The following is a 25,345-nucleotide window of genomic DNA, read 5'->3' as shown; positions in this document are numbered from 1 at the left end:
CCTGCTGAGGCCTGGCTGACCTTGGGGGATGAGGCCTGCTGAGGCCTGGCCGACCTTGGGGAGTGAGGCCTGCTGAGGCCTGGCCAACCTTGGCAGGCGGAGGGTGCCGGTGCTCGTTCCAGTGTGACTTCTGTTGTCCCAAGGAGAGTAGTAAGATATTCCTTTACCAATTCTTTAGTTGCTAGATCTTGGGTTATTGACTGTGTATGTTTGATTTTGGTTTTGTTCCTTTCCCCTTCCTCCTTCCCTTTCCCTCTTCCTTTCGGAAATTGTATATAGTATTTCATCTGCAATATATGTAAATACATTTATTTTCATATAAGTTTGGCTAGTTTGGATGTTTCTAAACTAGTTTTTTTTTCCTTAGCACTGTGCTGGAGGTTTTTTTTGGTGTTGGGTCGGGGACTTGGCGGGGAGCCAACTAAAACTTAGACAGGGACAAAAATGGATGGATTTTTGTGTCTGAATATCACAATCCCTTTTACATCCAACAGTATACTGCAAATAAATTGGATTTCAGTGGGCAGTTTTGCTTTGTAGCATTTCTGCAAGGTAGCTGTGCTTGATTCTGTGGAACAGCTTGGCTCTTTGCAGTCTCAGAACTACGCACTGCACTGTTTGCTCTGATAATGACATGAAACACTCGTTATTTTTTTCCTTTTCCTTGCTACATCCTTTTTTGAGTTTATGACTACTCATTTCCCAAATGGTATGGAATTCTTTAACTGTATCCACATAAATCCCACCCCACAGCCACTTCCCCCATAGAATCACTGAGCAATGAGCACCCGCAAATACAATGTCCCACACGTGCCCCAGGGGGAGGATGTGCCTCCAAGGGCCCAAGAGGGTCTAGGCAGATTTTCAGCTCTCACCAGAGCTGTATTTTATTAATCTCACCTCGTGTCATAAATCTTTGCCAGGTGGGTTAAAGATCACTTTTCCACAGGCATTTTTGTAAACCCTCAAGTGCAAAGGCCATGATAATATTGGTCACCATGAGCTTCTGGCAGAGCTGACACAGGACAACTGAAGTTTGTGAACAGGAGTTTGTTGTTGAACTGTAGCAAAATTGTGGTACATCATTGGGAATCCTGGCTTATAACTGAAAACTGCAAGCTAGGTTTGGAACTTGCACTGGCTGTTGGTTCATCATCTTTCAGCCAAATTTTACTTCTTAAATTTAAAGAGGAGGTGGGAGTAAAGACAGGTTTGCATTAAGAATGTAGCACTTCTATTCTGCCTTGAAATAACCCTGTGAAGTAAGAGTGCTTAGGAGGTAAAAACTGGAACAAGTAATTGAATACATAAAGAAAGAGTAAGGAGAATTTTTCAAGTGATTCAGTACCTTCCTCTGTTCTGAAGTTTGCCCAAGCACTCCTACACACCACCTCCTGTGGTGCAGGACATTTTAATGTACTGTGGGAGGTTAGCATACAAATCCCTACTGACTGCACTTGTGCATGGCTTCCCACACACCTTTGGAAATAAGTTCCCTTATTTAGAAAAGTTAATGAGTGTTATAGCTGTGTCCCAAACGACAAGTGCAGTGGGTAGAAAATTACCCATTATGCTGATTTTTAATTAAATAGCATTTAATAATTTTTGACTTTGCTTCTGAGATAAGTTTGTGAACCAAGTGTGAGCAGTCAGTAACACAGAGGAGTGGCCTTGTGCTGAGGACTGGAAAGCTTGATGCTGCATCTTGAGGCAAGTACCTTGCCCAGGGTTAAGCCACGATATTGGTGAAGTCAAATTTGCTCTGATGTTGAGTCACTGCTTGCACTGATGACAAACACAGAGCTTAGGAGAAAACTAGGAATCCTCTGCAATTCATAACTAATATAGTACAGATGACATGACAACACCAAGGAAGTAATTAACAGCTTATCAGTAGAAGTTTCTGACCAGTCTCTCAGCTTTCAATGACATGAATGTTTTAGGCTGCTTCACTCAGCACAATCCAACATTTGCTGAAGGCAGTCAGAGCTTCCCAGACTGCTTTTGTGCAATGAGTTCCTGGTTCACAACTGGAACTCAGAGCTGTTACAGTGAAACACATGGAATGTAAGGTCAGGTCTAAACCTTACAGCTCTTATTATTTATCACAACTTGACGAATTCCAGCAGATAAAAATATGGCACTCCCTGTGTTCAACCTGCCACTTCTCTGCAAGAAAAAAAGTGGTTTTATCGATCATATGTTCGTACATTTCCGAAAGGTCAGTAGGAGCCTGCCCATACCTTCTACTCATTAGTGAAACCAGACAAATCAGTTTAACTACTCAATTTACTAACAGGAGTACAGGAAATAGAAACAAACAATAAACTACAACAAATTAAATGGTTTACTGTATTGATTTGAAACAGTCAGGAAAACATACTGACTGAACATACACTTAGCATTCACAAAAACTTTTCTGAAAGGAGTAAGTATCTTACTCTATTCCATTAATGTATCTCACTTCCTAAGGACTTGATGCTAAATATTTATTCCCAAGAAAAGCCTCACATTAAGTCTAAGAAAACTTTTTCAAGTAGATTTGATCCCAAATTCTGGCTGCTTCATTGTACAGAAATAGGGTTACGTGTATCTAGCTGAAAAATTAAATACATTTTTAAATATGTAAATACCTAACAGGGGCTGGGGTAAAGAGTTATAGAAGTGGTATTTCTTCTTGTGCACTTCACTGTTTTGTGCTTCTGAAAAAATACTTGCTAATACTTGGTCATACTTGGACATACATCTGACAGGTCACTATTACCTTGAAAAAATAGAATTATTTCCCAGATTAACAAAATTTGGTATTTTGTTTAGAAACAGATTAGTAAAAACTATCTCTAACTTTTGCTATGGATCAAGCCATTTCCTCACCTAAATTCTGTGAGATTTAAACACAAAAGGTATAAATTTTACTTTACAAATTGAATCCTTCTAGACTGAAAACAGAAATGTGAAGTAGAGGTAATAGAACTTGTCTCCTGTTCTACTGTTAAGCTGCAGCAGAGACAATTTCTCATTTAAATTAGGTGATACTCTTGTTCTAGAGAAATATCCTACTGTCATGTATGTTTATGTCCTTGTCTCAGTGGTAATAAACCAGTGATCCTCCTCAGAAAGTTAATAACAAAACCATCTGAACAATGAAAAACATGATGACCTTGAATTTATTGCACAGGCTGGTCTGACCTGGGAGACGAAGTAAAGTGTTCTTAAAATGGAAGACATGAAAAAACGCCAAAATACAGCAAGGCACATGGCTCTTAGGTGAGCTCCCTGCCAGGAACCTGAGACATCCTCAGCACTGAAGCCCAGAGAGCAGAGCCAGGCAGGTTAATCACCAGTACTGCAGGGCTCTGAAACAGGGAGTGCTACATGACTTTTAGCTAGGTGGAGAGAGCAAATATTTTGTCTCCTTTTCTCTTTCTCCACATGTAAATCCAGATTCTTTGCTGCTTCTCACCAGAAACATGCTCTTAAGGCAAATGATCTATACGTGTATTTTGTGCAAATATTTGATAACTTCAGGATTCCCAGACAGCTCCAGCCCTTCCTGTTCAGCAATCCAGATCAGTGTGCTGGCCAGCTGAGAGCCCAGGCAGCTTTCAGTCAGCATTTGCCAAGCACATTCTGCCATGGGAGAGTCAAACACCAGTGCCTGCAGGCCAGCCAGTTACCTGTTGTTTCCTCTGCCCTCACTGAGGCAGAATTTTCCTTCTGCTTTGATGGAGTAGATTTTAAAAGCAAACACAAATACATCATAGCCTGACAGACATCATTCTATCAGCCCAGCCTCCCACTTCCCCCTGCTGCCTTTGGACATTTCAGGTCTTTCTTTTCTCATTATCTGACATCCTTAAGCTCTGAGCTAATTGCTTTCTTTTCATAGGCAGCCCTGCTAAGAAAACATTGATTTCTTAAACTTAATTTGCCATTATTAAAGCATTTGGTGTCCCTCCAAAAAGAAGGTGTAAATCACATTTTATTGTTACTGATTTGCTTCTGTCTGTGTGGAAGATTTTTATGCAGTGTTTGGCTTTGGAAGGTTTATTTTTGCTTAAGGTGCTGACATTTTGCTAACCATTTAAGCAAGGCAAAATAGCTTGGGCTCAGTGACAAAAACCTGATTGGAAAAGTCTGAATGGAAGGCAGGAAGGAGAATGTTTGTGTCACTGGATTAGGAGCCAAAACTGGACTAAGGGATTTTTTAATTGAATGTTTGCTGGTTTATCTTTTATGTTCATAGACTATTTTGGGTTGGAAGTGACCTTAAAGATCATCTAGTTCCAACTCCCCTGCCATGGGCAGGGACACCTTCAACTAGACCAGGTTGCCAGAGCCCCATCCAACCTGGCTCTGAACACTTCCAGGGATGAGACACCACAGCTTCTCTGGCAACCTGTGCCAGGGCCTCACCACCCTCATGTTAAAGAATGTCTTCCTTATATCCAATCCAAACCTACTGTCTTTCAGTTTGAAGCCATTCCCCCTTGTCCTGTCATGTCCTATGTCATATTTTACTTACATTTTTCTTCATTGTGTCGTAGTCTGGTATAAAAGTACTAAAGTATTTAATTGAAACATGGAAAATGTGAAGTAACACATACTGCAAAATTTGCCAGTAGATGAAAAATCAAGGATGCATTATCTTCATATGGGATTAACTGCTTTGGAACCTGCAGTTGGCTCAGCAGATGAAATTCCTGACAAGGAACATGTTATGCAGGAAGTGCATTCACTCACCTGGCCTTTCTCTCCAGTATTCTCTCCTCTGTCAAAGAGCAGCCTGCCCCCTCTGCCCTTACTCTAGCAAATGATCTGTTCTGGGAACTGAAGATGCTTTAATGACAAGAGCACTAACTTTGGAGTTAAAGGCACATGATTAGATTCCACCTAAAGGAATTTGAACAAACTACCTGTGTCTCAGTCTTATAAGGACAACAGTACTTGCCTTTTTCTAGAAACATCACAAGAAATACCACAAGAACTCAGGACTGAAGCAGTTACAACAGAAGTGAGGATTTCTCACGCATACCAGAGATTATCATTCTCTGCTTTCTGATTTTACTGTCACTGAAACCTCTTTAACAATTCACTACACAATTCCACATGCCAAAGGTCCTTCCAGACCCCTGAACCCTGTAAAGCAGGGTTGGCCAATCCATGGTGTGGGACTTGCAGGTCCCTGTTTTGTATGCCCCGGTGATGTGGATAGGCAGGGACCCCTTATTACTGCCCTGGCCAGCCCTGTCTGTATTTAGTAAGAATTACTGAGATTTCCTCTATTCTACTTTCACCTTTTTCATACAGGTACAAAGACCCTGCTAGCACAGCTAAAACAATAGCCATGCTCCTGGCTCATCTTAACCTGCTTAATCTTTCTTTGATGACCTCAGACACAGCTCAATTACAAAAATACTAAGAGTTATGAGAATACTTGGTCTACAGGCACAGTATTTTCATGCAGTCAAATTTACCATCTGTCTTGATGACTTCACTCACATAAGGTGACATTTTTACTTATGCATGGAACTGCAGCTTGGTCAATAATTCTGCCTTCCCAGAAAGGTTACTAGGCATGAGTCAGTGGTTACAAGCAAAGTGAAAACTCTGAGGTACAAGAGTTGTCCACCGTTCCACAGTGCAATAAGAAAACAGAGCCAGCAGCATTTGCAGCACTTTTTTTTTAAATACATGATCTCATTTGTACATCATAGTACTGTACACCAATCCACCCCAAGCAGTTGCAATGTCCAATTTGTGCTTTAATCTGAGCATGTAGAAGGGAGTGGATATATAATTCATGCCTCAGATTGTTTTACTCAAGATTTTGAATCAAGCTGAAGTTTCTTGCTTTTAATATCAGATAGAAAAAGTTTCTCCAAAAGCAGAGTCTGCATATGTACAGTTGCTTCAGGACAGGAAATATTTTGTGGATATCAAACTCAGGTCTTTGTTTCCCTCTAATCCTATATTTCTCAGGTGAAGTTCCCACAGATGCCATTCAACATCACAAAAAACCCTCTGTAAGTTATATACTACTGCCCTCTACTGCATTGTTAATTTAGATCATAAAGCCATCCAAGTCACACTTCCTGTCAGGTTTGTGAGGCTTATTCATGTCATCAGTCAACCAGGCCACCTGTACAGCAAAGATATAAATAAAGTATTCAAAGTTTTGGGGAAGAAAATCACAATATGTCTGAACCAGTAAGACTAAAACAATAAGGACTTGTATAACTGTATTTGTTAAGCCTCTCACCTTTCATCTCCCAACTTCATAAGAAAAACACAGCATCACAGTCATTCTAGAATTAAAAACACCCTCCAGTCAGTTCTATCTGTTCAAACACAAGCTGAAAAAAAACCATAATGGAAAACCTGTAGGATATGTGAAACATTAATACCTTTGGATTATCTGAGGTTCACAATTCTCTAATGCTACTGACTGCCAAAGATGTCTACCAGTACAAAAGGCATAAATCTACACAAACATATTCCTTTCCCCAGGAACTTATTACTGAATGTGGCTCACATCCAGGATATGTCTTGGAATAAACAGCATCTGAACAAACTGTGTCAATCCTCTCAATTCAGTTCCCCAGGAACTGTTGTTTCAGTACAGAAAAGAGATTTCTGCAGGACATGAGGCACTTCAGACTCAATTTAGTTCCTCCACTATTTACAAAGCACTCTGTGCACTCCTCCATTGCTTGTTTCTAATGGAGAATGGGCAGATTGAATGAGAAAGACTGTGCTGCATTTTTCTCATTAAAACATGTTGAGTTAAGGTCAGGTTAATAACTTTCCTTGGTGGCATCATGCTAGGGAACTAATTTCAAAATGATTGCCTGAACACAAGGCACCCTGAAAACTTTTTTTTAATAAAGCATAAGCAAGTAAGAAACAAACAAAAAGAAATTGAGTAATCTCAGTCTCACACCTCCATAAATTCTAGGACAATTAACAGAGAACTCCAAATGCATCATAAGACATCTCAGAAGATGAACCAATAAGTAATTACCGTGAGAGACACCAAGAACCTGTGGGAAAGAAAAACAGCACCAAGTTGACATTCCAGCTGAGCACTGAGGCAGCACATTATTAACCACAGGAGACAAACTGTATTAGATCAACTTTATTTATATTATCAAATTTGACAATAAAATATTCCAAATCTATTGAACGCATTCATACACAGGAACATATAAAATGCCAGGTCTCAGAATGTGTTCCATACAAAATACTGGTTAGTGTAGCAAAGTCATTGCCAAACATTCCCTGAATTTCAGAGGGCCTTGAACACACTGTGCTCCAAGAACTACCTTAATACCAAACATTCCTTCCTTTGGTCTGCAAATCCTTTGCAATTATTGCTAGTTATTGAAGTCTTCTGTTTTTATACAGAATCACACAGTGACTCTGAACCTCTTCAGAAGTATTAAAATGACAGCTGAAAGCTTCATCAGCATTTTTGATACGTGTTGTCAAAAATAAGAAACACATTTGGTCCTCAAGACTAGTTTTGGTTTCTGAAAACATCCTGGATGAATAAAACAAAGCAAAAATTATGGAGACATAATTAGTGCATTAGGTATAACAAAGGTACTTCAGTAAATTCAAACATGTCAACTGTGCAGCTTGGTAAAGCACCTGAGTTAATCCTCTTCTGAAAGTGTCACATTCTCCCTAAAGATTTATTTCTTCAGAGCTCTCCCCCCAGGAATCTCGACTGCTCCAGTGCCCCTGGCAGGGCTGTGACAGACACACTGAGTGCTCTCCCCACGGTGAGGGAGCATTCCCAACACACAGCCAGGAATAATGCTTCACTTCCAATGAGAACTGCATCCTAACATGCAAGGAACTGCCAACGAAAGGGCTGATGATGATTTGGTAGAAAAAAGAATTCCACCTTCTGGCCATAAAGCTACAGCCTGCAGATGCACCACATCCAACCCAAGTCCCACCAGAAGCACTGTGTGTGCTCCCACAGGACTCAGGCACACATTCCCCTACAACAAGGCTTTACAGTGACAAACAGCAGCACAAACAAATGCCTTGAAAAAGTTTCAGCTTCATTTTACCTTATCAACTAACACAAGTTTATTTATGGAGACACTCAAGGACTTGTCTACTAATGGAAAGCTGATTTGTAAATCTTTATGTTAAAAGATACAGTCAACTGATCTCAGAAACACAGTATTAGACTGCCAAAATTAGAATAAGAGTTGTGCTTTTTTTTTCTTTTCAGTCACAAAAAGTAGTATTAAAAAAGTACTAAAGAAAAGAAAATAAAAAGAACAAGCATCGTTTTGAATCATGTATTTTGGAACTTCAAATCACAAAAAACCCCTGAAGCTAAATTCTTGCTGTGAGACTGAAAATACTACTGAGTAGGTAAGGATCTAAATGAAGCTTAGAAACATTCTTCAAATCAGGTTAAGAATCATTTACTTATGTTGTTTTCTCATTTTTTCATCCCTTGATGCCCACACTGGTATCCTGCAGTCCAGCCTCCAGCTCCACTCATTCCAGTGCTTAGTAACAGGCATTCTACTTCAGCAAGAAACACAGACTGCAAGGAGCTGTTTCCCTTCATTTTTTCAGTTGTAAACCAGTAGTATAACAATTTATTCAAAAATTGAGTCAGACCAAGGAGGAGCTTTATCATCTTTGAGCAGTCTTGGAACACAAGTCTGAAGCTTATCCAGCTGACAGCCCTGCATACAATAGATCACCTGGCTAACAGACATTGTTTTGTGGGGTTTCTTTTTTTATTTTCTTCTTGTTGTGGGTTTTTTTTGTTTTGGAGTTACTCTGGAAAAGTCTAGGCAATATTACTGCTGAACTGTAGGTTCCTGGACAACTGAGGGTAAGATTATTGTTCCATTTTAAAAATCAGGAAAATGTGTATACTCCCTCAACATAAGTAAAGGAAAAAAATGTGGGCAGGGTGGGACAGGGGGGAAATAAAGCTACATAGGGAAGTTAAAACCTAGGAAGACATTTAGCTTGTTGATGACCTTAGTTCAAGTTGTTCTGCATTTAGAGATTTCTGAATTAAAACTTAAAGCCTTAAACCTACCTTAAACCTGCCAAAATGTTTCCATTCTACAATAACAAGAGTTCAAGCCCATCATTTCAACATGTCCTACCGATATGTCCAATGGCAGCAAACATTTTATGCATGCTATTAGTTAAAACCTGACCCTTTAGACAACTCCAGTTTCTTAAGTAGTAAATCCTTAATAATTTGATGAGTTTCTGAAACTATTAAAACACTTTTCTTGGAGAACCTAGCATTTTGAAAGCATTCTAAACTGCATTTTCAGAAAACTAAGTGCAGTCTAACTGGATGACTGGTTTTAAAGCAAGCAAAAGAGAATCTCTGGGTGACACTATTTCTCCAACAGGACTTCTGTAATCAAGGTTGTAAATATGATGGCCCTTAGGCCAGCACTTCTGTGGATGTCAGAGTTGAAATTATTCTTTTTTAACATTGAGTGAAACAATACTGTAGGAAATTAACAGATTTGCATGTTCAGCAATTTATAGAAACATTTAAGGAACAGCATATTCCAACTTCTTGAAACAGCAATAATGAAAATAATGGGAAATTACTTTTAGTCTTAAGCCAAAAAACATTCTTTTCATTGGAGTGCAATGTTGATCCAATTGCTGCTTGGTCAGTAGCTGGGTCAGAGATGAAGTATTTGACTGAGAGCAAGGTTTATACTCCATGTGGCATCATGCTGGCTTCCATTCCCCACCCCACTTCAGGAAGTTCACTTCTCTTTGAAATCCTGCCCACCATCCATTTCCACTACAGGAGATCGTTTGTCACCCAGAAATGTAATTCCATACTGTATAGATTGCTTGCCAGTATTCAATTAGCTTTGATTTATGTGCTACTCCACACAGCTACAGTTATTACAGGCATCAACCAGTTTAGCATCATTCCCTCACTGATAAATAAAGCACAGGGTGAGAATTCCTCAGACTCCAGACTGTATGTAATCAGGGTTCTACAAGTTGATGAGCAAACAATTTCTTTTTAAAAAACCCAGAAGGAGCTAATAAAGAAGCTTCAAGTAATTCCCACATTATCATTTTTCCCCAAAAGCTGTAGCAAAAGAAAGCTGGATTTCAACAACAGTAACACAGTTCCAGGCAGGCCTGTTCCCTGTCTTACCTCGTAGACATGTGCATTTACAAACTAAGGTACTGGGAACTGGGGATCAGAACATGCAAGACCCTTTAAAAAGTTTTCTGTGCTTTCCAGATGGTTAATATCATTCCCTTGTCTTAAGGGCATCCAAAACTGCAATCCTTCCTAACCCTCCCACTCCAAACCTGCACAGACCACACAAAGGACTCAGGTATCTATGGTTCCATGTAGTATGTGTGAGGGGCTGCACAGTCTCTGCATGAAAGTCCGTGTGAACATTGGACAACACCACAGGCACCAAAATGCATATTTGATCAAATTTGCAGAATGTGAAAATACCATGAAGCATCATAAACACAAATCAGAGACAAACAACATTTAGGACATCAAACAACTTCTTGAACACAACCTTTAAAAAAAGAAAAATAAATAATTCAAATATCTAAATATCAGGGGATTAAAAGGCATTTTCCCATATTTAAGGGAAGGCATCCCAGGTGAGGAAAATAACTATCAACACAAGGTTATCACAGATCAAAAAGCAGCTTCTTGACGTAGGAGATGGTCGTGTCGTTGGAGAGCATTTCAATGTGCTCGTTGCCCGGCAGCTCAAACATCAGCACCTCCTGTTTCTGCCTGCGCAGCCAGCGGCGGCACTGCAGGGCGCTCTGCAGGTTCACGGTGCCGTCCCCGTCGCTGTAGAGGATGCGCGGCTCCCTGTCGGGGAAGCTCTCGTAGTGGAAGGAGTCGGGGGTGTCCACGCCGCTGCCGTAGAGGCAGTGGATGCGCACGCCCGGCGGGGCCATGCGGAACAGCAGCGGCTCCGTGTCCTGCCGCATGAGCCAGCCGTCCTCGAAGCCGATGTCGCGGTAGAACCGCCCGTAATCCCGCAGAGTGTAGTTGGCCGTGGGGGTGCTCACGAACACCTTGTCTGGAGGCCACGTGTAGTTGTAGGGGAGCATCCAGTTTGTGGAAACTGCCGATCTCTGCTGGTCTCTGATCTTGAGTGAACTGATAACGGGTATCCTGTTGTTGTCACCTTAGACAAAACAGTGGAATTCCATTACACATAAAGCGAAGCATAAACCTCAATCGGCAGCAATTACTAGCACTCAGCAATAACACAGATAAAAAGTTTGGTCCCTTTGCTTACAGTGACAACTTGAAAAGTTTTTCCTTCTTTATGATGACCTTCATAATTAATTTCTGTAAACTAACCTCTAAAAACTTACCAATATAAATAAAAGTTGATGAAAAACTAAACCAAGAACACTGCTGCCCTTCCAATATGCTCCTTTGTAAAGGATGAAATATTTCCTGTGTGGGCCAAGTAAGAAATCAGATTTTATTAGGCGTTATTTAGACCGTTGGCAGGTTTTATCTTAAATGCTTTCCCGAAAATGTGTTTTACGGTGTTTCTGGTACCTAGAGCATGTTTCTGCTTCAAGAATAAGCAAATACTAACGTCCACACACTTGTGGGAACTCATGAAGAAACTTTATAGATTTAATGAAATGTTTAAAGTTTTCTACATTGAAAACAAGCAGAGTAGCAATATTTCATCCAGGATAGGTATAAATTGTTTATTTACCATTTGGCACAGCATTTTACCAGTTCATGCACATCTTTCATAACAAAATGTACAATGGAAAGAAAGTGGCAGATTCTTACTAATGGCCTAAAAAGATAACTGTCATAAAAGGAAACAGAAGCAACTGTTACTGTCTCTGCTTATGCCATCAAGTAAGAGTGCTGCCCTCAGTGACCAGTTCACTCTCAGCATAGCACTTCAACAGAAGAGCTAGAGCCTGTTAACTTCTGGTGGGAACCAGGACAAATTGCCAGTATCAGCAGCTTCCCTTCCAGTCAGCATGTAAGACTGCTAAAACACTTGCACTTCTCAGAACACAGGTTCTCTCTAATGTGGCACTAATATTTCGTAGCTGGTTACTCTGGTAACATAAACTACATCTTTGCCAGAGAGGGGCAGATAAAACCACAATTCTTCAAAAAACAGTTGATAATGACTATACTTGGTAAATGTTTTCAGCTGGCCAAGCTTTTACAAGGCATTACATTTTTATATAATGTTAATCTGAAGGGCTAGAGCTTAGCTCATTATCAATAAAGGTATTAAGTTATCTGATATCAAATAAACCACAAATTTGCTATCTTTTTACCAAATTTAGATTTACTCTTTTTACAGAGCTACTGTCTGACCAAATCATTCTTGAATTTTGTAGAAATCAAGACAACTGTTTTCTTAGCAGTTCATTCCAAAGATGGCTCAAACTAACACATTATTAAGTTATAATTTATATATATATATATCTTTCTTCATGTTTTAACAGCTGTTCTTGCATCATCACAGAACTAAAAGCTGCTTCATAAGTGGATGATATAGTGATGACTAGAAACATTTTTATTTAAACACCACTCCCCCCAAAAAACCAGACCAACAAACAAAAACAAAAAAAAAACACCAAAAAAGAACAACAACCAAACCAAATCAAACCAAAAAAAAAAATAGCTTAGACCAAAGTTTGTTTTTCTCATTTTCACCATCACCCTGGCTGGCACACCTCAATTCCTTTGTCAGCTGAACTTTGAATCAGATTTTCCATTATTATAGGTGGTTACAGCATGTAATGGTCCAGGTCAACCATGCTATAAAAATTGAAGTGCTGAAACCAAAACCACTATTCCTGAAAAATACACTCTGGTGCTATTTCAATTCCATAAGGTGGCACTAGTGCTTCAGCAAGGAGACATAAAGCACAATCTTTAATGCATCTTCAGGAGTACATGGAGACATTGTTGGCATAAGTCTGAAACAGATAAAGGAAACTCCAAAGAGCACAGCAAGAATCACCAAGGCCCCAAAAAACCTGTCTCATATTACTGTGTGGTAGCAGTACTTAACTGTGCACTCCCACCACCAAGCTACTGCATACTGCTTGGCAGTTCTCAGCAAAGAAAGCCCCAGTTTGAACGGAACAATAAGAGGACTGTGCACAAAATTTATTTCCAGTCGAATAATCAGACACAGAACTTGACTATTGCAGCCTTCTCTTACAGAACTGGTACAAAGTGCTTATCAAGTACTTTTCTCTGAAGTGAGGCCCTACCATGTGGTCAAGACCACATTTAATTAAGACAGCAGGCACAACACTCGTATTATAGTGAACAAAATATTAGGTCTAAGGAAGACACTGCTCCTATTTCAACCTGACAAAAAAACAGAACCAAGCCACCACAGCGAACTTTGTGCCTTTGCCTTCTGTAGGAGGAACATCCTCACTTTATTGGCACTGCAACTGTAATGATACAAGTATTGAGCCTGCAAAGCACATGAATAAGTAGCTGAAAGTATCACAGAAAATCTACTGAAAATAATTCCACCGTGTCCTGTTTACCACTTTGACAACACAACTGGATTTGACATGAAGTTCCTGGTCATTACATTTTATAAGCAGGAATGGAAGCAGAAAGAATGCATTCATAGCGTGCCTTGTCTTTCCTGAAGAAATGCAGTACATTTCTTTAAAGCAACAATTCTTCTACAAACTAACCCTGTTAATCTTAGAAACTCTTTAATAGACTAATGTAATCCAAGTGTTGATGCCTGGTGGTGGTGCCTTACTTACAGGTATTTGAGATAGGACTAGCCTAAAACTGCACTCTGAGATTAGGTACTGCCCATTTAACTTTCCTACATGATTCTTAAATTTCTGCTCAAAAAACATGGACTTCAGTACAACAGACATACAGATCAGAATATGACTACATTTCAGTAGAAATTTAACTATTCATGAAGCATTTGTATAACTAGCCATTTTGGATGAAATGCATTATAAAGGATAAACAAGGTACAAAGCACAAAAGTTTAATCCAACAGAAATCAAGGACTCTGGAATTTTATATAATCATGTATAATTTTATACAGCTAATATTAACATTGCTTACTTCCTGCCATTTCTGTAGCATGCAAACATGTCAGATGAAGCCTGTGGGAAAAGGGAAATCAATTTTTACAGTGCCATTGCAGCACATTTAACAATGTGTAAATTGGATGTTTGTATTGAGTTAAGTTTTCTAATTAGTTACAGAGTAGTGCACAACTGTTCACACTCAAATGCCTTTGCTAAGCAAAGTATTCTTTGCTCTGTCCATGCAAGGCTGACACTTGCTGTGTGTTTTGCATTTCAATGAAGTCCAATTTTTCATGTCAGCTTTGATTAGGAAGAAGATAGTGATATCCAAAGCTAACAAGTCAGAAGTAAGCTACAAAACCAAACCAGAATCATCAAGAACTAAATGCCAAAGCACATGACATCATTATGGTATCACATGATGGGGTAAGTGAACATTTTCCATCAGTCATTTGCAGTTAATTAGTGTAATACATTATGCTTTATTCAGTTTTTTTTTTAGTCTCAAGCATATCCAGTGTGCTAAATCTCAGACCTCACTCAGCAGTGTTACAAATTTCACCTGCCATTTACACTGTAGGCACCACTTCACTGCCATGTCTACAAGTTTCCCTTAATGTCAACCTCAGGCAGCTGTGATCCTGAATCAAAGGAAACTCTGGAATGCTCTGGAGCCCCTGTTAGCTTTGCAATCCTGAACAGAGCAATCAGGCTGGGGGCAGAAGTGACAGAAATAGAAAGCATGAGGCCAAACAGCAGATGACAGAACAATCTGCAGAAAAGAGGTCAGGAGGGGTCAAGAGGGGACATAGCTCCTGGTTACAGGATGGGGATAAATTCGGTCCACTCCCACAAATAGGAAGAATGACAGTCTGGTCTCAAGGCTTGACACAGCAAGTTGTCATCACTTAGGAAAAATATTTTTACCTTTGTAGTACCTTAACCTCTCCTCTTCCAATCTCAGAGTTCCCAGGCTAGTTCAGTACCATGCACTGTGCACCAAAGGCAGTGCCAACCCCAGGTACCCACCTGAGGCCAGCACACGGAGAGTTTTAGCCACCCCTCCCCAGGGAGCGCCCAGTGACACATAATCCTTGATGTACTTGTCCTTCCAATCCTGAGTCTGCTGGTTGAGGAAGTACAGGGTGTACATATTACCCATACTGTGGGCAATTAAGACAACAGGACTTCCATACTGCTCATACATTAACTCGATCATCTTGCGAAGTGCCACAAAATAGTCTCCATTCTCATCTAAAACATACAGATTACACAGTTAGAATTATTAATTGTGAATGCTAAACTTTAAAACCATAAGCTTTTAAATAATTGCATTAAACTGTCTATGGAATTAATATTACAGAGCTTATAAATTCCAATATTAAGTGGGAGGAGGGTGGGGTTTGTGGGCATGTGCTTTGGTAGTGTGGGGGGTTTCTGTTGTTTTGCTCTGTTTTTAAGGAAGTTTTAAGTGGCAAGTCGTTTAAAGAGGGGGAAAAAAAAAAAAGAAACCACAACAATGAGCTCACGTCTGGGTCCGGGAGTGCCCAGGCCCCAAGAACCAGTCAAAATTAAGTATGATTTTACAGGATGGGAGAAGAGACTCAAAACATAGGTGCTGGCTAGGAGAGGCAAAATTTTGTTCAAGTAACAGTATGTTATTTACTTGGTGCCTTTCGCCAGTCATAAGGTGCTCCTCTTACATCTTCATCACGTTTGTAGCCCCAGTCTACTAAACTCTGCACCAGCATATAAAAGTAGCTTCCTGTAGACAACAGATAAGAGAAAAACAGAACAGTAACAAGGTTAGTGTTACAAACTCCCTTTGGAGGCATTACCTCTGATACTATATATGCACACATTAAAACTGCAGGAAGCTACATGCACATGAAACAAAATGAGATGTGCCACTATCCCCCAAAATCGAGAGAATGCTGCTATTAACACTTCTTACTCGGTGGCTGATCTCTCAAAAATTTTGGCAGCAAAATCTAGTATACACAGAGGGGATAAATTTTACTCAGTAGAGAAAAATTTACTCCTGAACTGTAAAGAAAACACCTCAGAAGTTATTACATTAGAGTCCTAACTTTTGCTGATTGCCAATTAACTTCAGGCAGGGTATAATACAAATTCATAAAGGTTGGCCTGGACTTCAACATTTATTCTTGCAAACCCCAGGGCAGAATTCTGGAAACTACCACAAAACTATTTTTATATCTCTCAGGTAGAGGACTAAGACTGAAGTAACTGAACATAACACTTTAATAGCAAATAAGGGAAACAGTTACAGACTTCATATTGAAAGATGTCACATATTCCAAGCTTTGACACACAGGATTTAAGCATTACCACAACTAAATGCATCTAGAAACAGTGTCATAATATCCTACTGAGCATCACAGTCATATCTAAGTTTTGAGCAGAACCTCACTCATTAGTCTTGGATGTTTATTACACAGTCCCTGAAGTGGAGAACTTTAAAGGTGACCCTCTTCTAGTTATAAGGCTCATCTGGTGCAGATCATTAAGCACACTGCAGCTCCCTAAAGAGCGATCCTTGTACATACCAACGCTCCTTTTACTCGGGTCAAGAAATTCCAAGGAAAACGTCTGCCCAAATCCTGGGACTCTGATATCCACTCCATCTGGTGGTTCTGTAATCTTACTTGTTCGATTATACACCAGCCTGGGGCAGAGGGGAAGAAAAAAAATAGAGAAAAACCCCATGAAACCTGTTGCATTTCCACGAGACCTCTCAGCTGTACTGGAAAGAGACTTCTAGGGCTGCCTGTAAAGGACCCTATCTGCTAATAACACCAAGGTTGTGGGTTCAGTCTCTGTATGGGCCAGAGATTGGACTTGATGATCCTTGTGGGTTCCTTCCAACTCAGAATATTCCATGAAACGTGATCCAAACCAGTCATTTCCACGTGTCTTGTGGTAGAAATTGGTCTCAGCTGCCCAGGAGTCTGTTCCTAATGACACAGTGCCGGCAGAAGCTCAAGCTCACGTTCCTCCTGCCTGTCCCCTCTGAGCTGCCTGAGGTACCACCTTCCCCCTGCCTCCTCCAAACCTCAGGAATTCATCACAAAATAGGCAGGACCCAAAGAGACCAGTGGGTCATCTGCTCCAACCTCCCTGCTCAAGCAGGGGCTCCCTAAAGCACATGGCACATGGTTCTGGAATATCTCCAGTGAGGGAGGCTCCACTCCCTGTCTGGGTGATCTGTCCCAGAGCACAGTCACTGCACAGCAAAGTTCTTCCTCATGTTCAGGTGGAACTTCCCAGGTATCAGTTTGCCCATTGCCTCTTGTCCTGTTGCTGGGCAGCATCAAGAAGAGTCTGGCTCCAAAAGGAGCAGAAAACATTCTCTTGAGGAAAGCCCACAAAGGTGCCTGAGAAGTGCTCAACCTACACTGGGTAACTGGTAGGAGAGAAAGTAGAAGCCAAGAGAACCTCTGTTCCTCATCAGTGATGAACAGCTGGCTCAGACACAACAGAGCCACACCTTCAGAATTCTCCTGTTAGTGCCAGCAGAATTCCAAGCCATTTCTCTCACAAGTCTTGAATCAGCAGAGAGAGTTTAAGGCAGCCATTCTGCACATCAGCCTGAGGAAAGGCACTAACTGCAAAGAGCAATGTTTCTGGTCTTACCTGATATTGTCAATCCAGCAATCAATGATGACAGGCAGAAGCAATTCCAGATTCAGCCAGAGTGTAAAATAACTGTCTGTCTTCTTAGAGCAGAGATAGTGCACTACTGATGGCTTATCTAACTTTGCTTCCAACTGATTACCTAAGTCGCCTGGAACTGAAATATATAAAAAGGAAAGAGGAAAATATAAAAGGGAGACAATTAAAGCAAATAACATTTTACATTGCAATATACTATCTAAATACTGTAGCCCTCATTTGCATCATCACTGCATCCAGAGACACTATAAAATTTTGTAACTGGAAAAAAAAATTATATAAGAAGAAAGTACTACACGTACATTTTCCACTGAAAATACTTAAATTTTAAAAAATCAGTACCTGAGGAATCATTACATAGAATAATTCTGGATCAACAGTTCATAACTTCCAAGAGAGGACTATAAAGGAACATGTCACATTAGCCCATTGGTATGAAAAACAAAGATTGCCTTGGACATTACCAAAATTATCTGTGTTTTAAAGTACAAACAATCTTTCTGAAAGAACTTTTTCTTCAGTGTCACAACTGCATATAAAAGTCTTTTTTCTCTTTAAACAGTTGCCTGCAAACTATCACTTTGAGATTAAAAACATGAAAAGTAAAAGATCCATTTATATTTTATCTTCCCTTCTTCACCTCCAACCACACTTTTGCAACACAAGATGTAGTTGGCTAACAATGTCAAAATACAGTTTCATATCTCTTACATGCAGGCTTGGATGCAACAACAGTATTGCTCCTCACTTTTTTCCTTCGTATGCATTACAACAGTAATACTCGGTCTTGTAATTGCACTTTCTTGAGGCATATACTAAATGCCAGTATTCCTTTGACTGAGGTTTATTTTTCTTTTTTTTTAAATGCTAGATGGAAACAGGAATATTTTTCTAAATTAGAAAAATACTTAACAAAACATTCTTACAGCTTTCAGTAGCAAGTTTTCAGAGAAATGTCTTACATTCTGTTATGGTTAATCATTTTTTCCTCAAAAAACAGAAAGGCAAAAACATTTCGGCATCTGAAAAGTTTTTCTATGTGAGAAAAATTTAGAAGGAAGGCCCTTCTTAAGGGTTTTCCCAGCCTCTTTCAGCTCCACACAGCCACCTTTTTGGGGTGTGCACAACTGTATCCTATTTACTTGCTGATGTTTAGTTCTGAAGTTTTTTAATTTCTAACCCATACAGTTGTGTCCCCCCTCCACCCACCCCCCAGTAAGTTACTTAATCAAAACAGTTTAAGCTCTATAAAACACTAATACTTAGCAATAGCTTCAGGAAATAGATATCTTTTAGTGGAACATTTAATTTAACTGTGATTTTAGAGAAACACTTATTGCAGAACTGAAAGAGGATAGAATTTCAAACTACAGACCTGGACAACCACAGTCCAAAACACTCCCTAACCACTGCAGATTATGCCTCACCACAAGGATTTCTTTATTAACTACCCCTACTTTCTCATTAGGTTTCTAATGGTGTTATTTTTGTAGCCTTAAGTGAAACGTTAAGAGTCCCAGTAGCTGACCATGGTTTATTTTAGGTCATATTTCAAGGACTGATATGCCGGAAAGCATAGTAAGGGAGATTATAGGATTGCATCACACCCTAGAAAGAGTTTACTGAAGTTCAGTCTTGTAACCTCACAAAATGCTACTTAGTTATTGCTTAGAAAACTAAGGCAACAGCTTGTTCCAGTGTCGTGCCTCTGCTGTATCAGTGTTTTTAATTAGAAAAGGAACAGAATGTAATTCTATTTATATCAATCATTGGTGACTGGCAGTTTCAGCAGCAGACCTGCCAAGGACGGAACAGGTTGATTTTGCCTTCGGTTTCAATGCAAAACAAAGAAGAGTGACATTTTGTTCTATCCTGGAATCTCATTTCCTTGGGTAAAAATCAAATTCTTCCAGCAAAGATACCTTTCAAAGACTTAGACAAACAGCTGGAGTTTGAAGGACTTGCTGATGAGCGAGTGCAGTTAAAAAACCTCAGCAAGTCCTGCTCAGAGTAGGCAAACTCACAACTGAAGAAGTTAAAAATTATAATCAAGATACATTTACCAACAAAAGTGCTGAAAGCAGGAAACTGTACAAAGTCTCACTTGGACTTAATGGAGTAATCTTAGATTAAGTGCAAGTTTAATTTAGTTAAGATATTTTATCTTCAAGCTTCTTGAGGACAGAGGCTGTGCTCCTGTGTCCAGTTCAGGGCAGAGGATGAGAAACATGACATACTGATTTTTACTCAAGGGATGATAAAGAACAAGATGAAAAATGGTGATTTCTGCAATTCTAAACAAAAGATAAGGGACAAGTCCCACCTGTGCCAAGATACATCCTGGAGTCAAAAAATAAATTCTCGTGTACATGTATGAGGCCTGATTATTTATAAAGCAGGGATTAACAAAAATGCCTGTCATATTTACATTTCCATATTAACAGTGAAACTGCTAATCACCATAATTCACAGCTTGGGGTTTTTATTTCTAAAGTATATTTGCAAGCTGAAGAGGGTTCATGATGAAGCTATAGGAAATAAAATACAAATTTTGATTTTTGAGATTATGGAAAGAAATATGCAAGATCTTCAGTCCTCAACCCACCCAGTTTAACAGTGTTAATGATTTACCTTTTGGCTGGAGAACTACTTGGTGGCTTTTTGATAAGTAACAGGTTAAAAAATATCACATTGAAGATTAATTCTGTAAATTAAGGGCATACCTTTCCAAATTTTCTATGATGGAATTTAAAAGCAGTAGAAAAACATCTTTCCCTTTGCTTTCAGGTCATACAGAGAAAGCATCTGTGGGCAGAGTTATCTTTAAGCAATTTTTCTCCTCATCCTCTCATCTACCAGTATCTGTAGTTTCTAAGCCTTTTTGCTGGAAACATTACATAAAGTTCATACTTTTTAAAGCCTGCAGACTGATCCCAAAATAACTGGCAAGGGGAGTTCTGCAAATACATCAGCACTAGTTAAAACTGGATGTCCAAGAAAAGATCTTCAGCAGTACCCTTGCTTCCCAGCTTGCAGTTGTGTAATTCCTCTCTTGATTTCTGAACTACAACATTTGGAAATATGAGATTTCATATTCAGGAAAAAAAAAAGGCACTTCCATCAGATTTCTAGCACATTCTCATTTTTCACAGACAGTAATCCCAACAGAACTCATTCCAATACACTGATGAACCCAATTCATTTCCAATATTATAGTATCCTTGGCTGATTTTTTTCATCTTATCTGCCCTGACAGAACAAGTAGATCTCCTTTTGGGATGGGTTCTTGTATGTTTACACTTTATGGAAAGCACATTTACAAGTTTCATTCGAGTTTAAGAGTGGCCTTGGACTTTTCCAAGCCTGTGAATTACAACAATCAGCTCTAGGACACATCCATACTCATGCCTATCACTATCCTTAAGTCTTAGTGACAGATTCACAGTTCCCATCAAAAGACTATGAGCAAACTGCACCTTTACAGTGACTTGTCTTAATACTGCTCAGACAACAAAGACAAATGATCATTCAACAAACCCCCTGAACAGGAGGATCTCACATTTTATCTGTTAAGAAAAATAAAATAATAATTAAAAATAGTGCCTACATAATAATGGGGTTGGGGGCTGGGCTATTTTTTGTGTGCATGTGTGGGATTAAAAAAAAAAAAAAAGACCATCAATTGATACTTTTTTTACTACTTTTATCTGAAATGCAAATGCTTTTGAGTATTTATCAACTATTATAACTTTTTAACTGGCATAATTTCCTCAAATAACTGTCATCTTTTTGGTTCTATAAATTAGCATTCCTTCAAAACAAACCAATTTCCAACTTCCCTGGCAAATTAATGTTAAACTCTGACCACAGTTCTCTAAGGAGAACATCTCCAAGTGGCTCACAGACACCACAGAAGAGGCCTGTGTTTAAAATTAGGAACAAGAAAGCAAACAACATCTCACATGATACTTCCAGATACCTTGGATCACATGAGGCATAAACATTTAAACCACTCCTGACATCTAGCCAGCTGACCATACAAACATGCACACCTCAATTAGCAGTCAGCAGGAATTCACAGGCAAAGCTCTTTTACATGTAAATCAATTATTAACAAACTTCATTTAGGTGTCTTTCTAGAAAACTTTAGCCAAGTACCTAACAAATTGTTTGCAGAAGGTATCAGAACATTGATATAGTAATTGTGTTGAGTCAGCTGTAAAAGGTAAAGAGTTCAGTGAATCCAATGCTGGTCCTATAAGGACGGGTTATCAGCTCCAAAAATGTCTAACACGTGAGATAGTATGCAGTGATTATCCATGGGCTATGTGAGAAAATGCAGGAAGAGCAGCCACAAAATAAACTACTTCTCACAAGCATTAGAAGACAAGCCTGTTGAATATAACCAAACTGAAGTACAAAAAAGTTATGATTCATGTAAACATGAAGCAGATACACAGAAGGAATTGCACAGAATATGTATATATTTAGTAGATATTGTCAGTAGAACAGAAGTATTTGGAGGGTTATTTTGGTTCTTAAAGGAGATTTTTCTGTATAAATATATTGTCCTGGCTAAACAGAAAACTCTTTAAAAAGGCACAAAAGCAAATCAGTATCTTAATTAGTCCCCTTTTCCCCAAAAACACTTGAGAGAGGAATCCAAGATAATCACCCTAGATTTTAATGAGCATTGTGCTTGATATTCAGCCAGGATTCTGGACATAAGGCTTTGACTTTTGCCTGTTTCTTCTTCTGTAAAATCACTGTTATCTGAATACACTTGATGCTTTGTTATCCAAATCTCAGGGAAAAGTGAGCAATTGCATTGCAGTATTTTGCTGGTAGTTACTACCCGTGCCAGTTTGGTCCCCTGTCATGTACAAACACGAGCTCCAGGCACAGCAGCTCCTGCTACCAAGGCCCCCTGATGATGCAGAGCCCAGGTGAAAAGCCGACCTAATCCAAACGGTGTGGTGCCACTCTCCACATTCCTTGTGCCAGCTGCTCCACTAAAGTAATTCAATCACCATATTAATCACTTCTCCTAAACGTGTTCACCTTCTCACCCTTTAGCAAGTCAAAGGACCCCATAAAGTGGCCAATAAGCAGGCACAAGGAAAGCTGGGTGAGCACTGAGCTCTTGGACCGGCCCAGCTTTCCACAGAACCTCCCTTCACCTGAGCCAGTCAGGGGCCTCTACAAACCTGAGACCTGTTGCCATCGCAACCATGGCCAAGAGTTACCAGGTTGTATTCATGCAGCTCATGTATTTTCAGATGTGAGATTTCTTGAGGCAGTATTTTTGTTGGTGCCTGGGCAGCAGAACATAGTTACCCACAAGCAATGCTCGTGCAAGCTACTGCTCTGCTTCCTCCTCCGTGAGTTGGGTAAGCACAGGCTGCAACTGCAAAGTGAGGTCATTACAAAAAACAGTTTGAGAGCAAGCTACACTGGGTCTTGTGACCATCACTAGTCTAAAACGCTTATGAAGTGTCATTATGTTGACAACATTCCTTTAAACAGCATCTCTTCTTTATTCTTTCAGATCAGGTGGCCGTGTTGCTACACACAGAATAAGACCAAACTTGTTAACTCCTCTTTCTACTGAAGGGTTTTAGCTTCCAAACAAACCAAGTGTAAGTGCTTTGATCATGAGATCCTGTTTACTACAAGACAAAAACATATGTAAAAACTGAACATATACGAGGAATTAGGAATCTGGATGCCAGCCTGATAAATCAGGGGAATCAACTCTGTATTCCCATCTCCAAAATCATCTCAGGCTTGTATGGGCCTGTATAATGTAGCCCTGCACACGCTTTGATGTCCTTTTCATTTGTGTTTCCAGGCAATGTGGGTTTTTCTTCCCTCTCTCAAGCACCTGTGTTAAGCCAGCACTTAGAATGCTTCCCTAAACAATTCCACTAAACCCTTCCACCATCCTCATGGCAGTAATTCCTAAAAAGCTTATCTTAACATGTCACATATGCAAGAAAGGTGAAGAAAAGGTCACAAAAAGTTAACTAAAATCAAGATGAGAACATTTCATCCAGAACCAGCAGGTGACCGACAGTTACTCCTTCCTCTCCTTTGTTTGTTTGACCTTCACTGCCCATGTCACGTCTAATCAAAACTAAGCCCTTACTGCAGGTTACAAGAGTAACTGCTATAAATCAAAAAAACATAATATTTTACAATAGGAAGTTACAGCAAATCACTCCCCAAGAGTACCTGCTTTCTCAAACATACAGGCAGCCCAGAAAAACTACATTAGAACCCACTGACTCTTCACCTTCTGGACAGGTGAGGACCAGGCAGCAGAAAACAGTAAACTTTAAAATGCAGACACTGAAGAGAATAGTAAGAGATGCAAGTTCCGTAGTGTTTGATGAAAACTGCTGGTTTACAACAGCAAGACAGTCTGTTGTAAAGCACTCATTGATAAATGTGTGCTCAGCCAGAGCATTTACCAGAAGGTCTCTTAAGAAAATGTAGGTCAGCCATGGTTCTTAAAACCATCCTTAGGGAACATATATACTTACAGCAGATCCATCAGTAGTAACTCCACGCTTCTACAATCAGTATTGCTTTCAAATCTTTGATTCCTTCACAGCTAGAGTTCAATATTGGATCAGCAACTAACACACTATCACCTTTGTCATCAAGAAGCTTGTGCTGAAGCAAGTGCCAAGGCCTATTACTAAAACCCAGCATTATGGAGTGGAAAGATGGGATAAAAGACTGTTTCTAGCTTCCTCAGGCAGAATTCAAAGAACTTTTGTTCAGGTTTCAACTCCCAACCCTTAGGACATCCCTTTGCAGTTTCTACTTCCAAATCTACATCCTGTCAGTCAGTTCAGCAGTCTATTAAGAACTGTGGATTCATACACCTTGTTCCTGAGATAACAAGAACATTTTTGAAGATGCTGTGTTAGAATTTACCCTTTTATGTCAGAAGTCTGTAACAGTACTAATACAGTTAACATCAGAGCCTAAATTATTATCAAGAAATGGAGCTCAAACTGAACAGCATGCCACTGACTATCCTTTTCCCAATATTTTTCCCATTTTCTTACTTTTTCTTCCCCCCTTACCATTAAGACTAATCGCATAATAAGAATGTGCAGCATACCGAACACATTCACAGGACTGCCTACTGACACTACTGCCACCAAATGCACTTACTGTCTTGGAATGGTTAAGAATTACAGTTTCAGTAGACAAGTTATTAAAACATTTAAAATTTATTTACAATTCTCATCAATAGATACAAAAAACATCTAACACATATTACTAACTATTATACGAATATTGCCTATATATTCAATACAAACTATTTTGTGTTAACAGGTGAAACCACAGGCCAGTAGTGAATATACATTTCTCATGTTTGAGCCAATTATTTTTTAAATACACGTAGCTCGACTGCTAGAACACCCAATCACTCCTCTTTCCACGTCTGATTCCAGCCTCTTTCACGGAAGGTTCACACAGAGGAGAAACTTAAGCAGCGCGGTCTGGCGTTCGTTACCGAGCCGGAGGTGTA

At 39.6% G+C, this 25,345-nt stretch overlaps 1 protein-coding gene across 1 annotated transcript; it reads right to left on the bottom strand.

Moving 5' to 3' along the window:
- Positions 1-8,054: 8,054 nt before the first annotated feature.
- On the bottom strand, positions 8,055-18,043 carry PLA2G15 (phospholipase A2 group XV). The gene is made up of 5 exons (XM_018082338.2): positions 17,758-18,043; positions 16,671-16,789; positions 15,767-15,865; positions 15,130-15,354; positions 8,055-11,207 (listed from the first exon to the last, which is right to left on the bottom strand). Exons 1-5 carry the CDS (start codon positions 17,973-17,975, stop codon positions 10,696-10,698), a joined length of 1,173 nt encoding a protein of 390 aa, XP_017937827.1. The 5' UTR covers positions 17,976-18,043; the 3' UTR covers positions 8,055-10,695.
- Positions 18,044-25,345: the final 7,302 nt, after the last annotated feature.

Source organism: Manacus vitellinus, unplaced genomic scaffold, assembly GCF_001715985.3.
Source record: "Manacus vitellinus isolate BGI_N305 unplaced genomic scaffold, ASM171598v3 scaffold_10_pilon, whole genome shotgun sequence".
In the NCBI taxonomy this organism is placed as follows: domain Eukaryota; kingdom Metazoa; phylum Chordata; class Aves; order Passeriformes; family Pipridae; genus Manacus; species Manacus vitellinus.
This window is presented reverse-complemented; position numbering and strand designations above follow the sequence as displayed.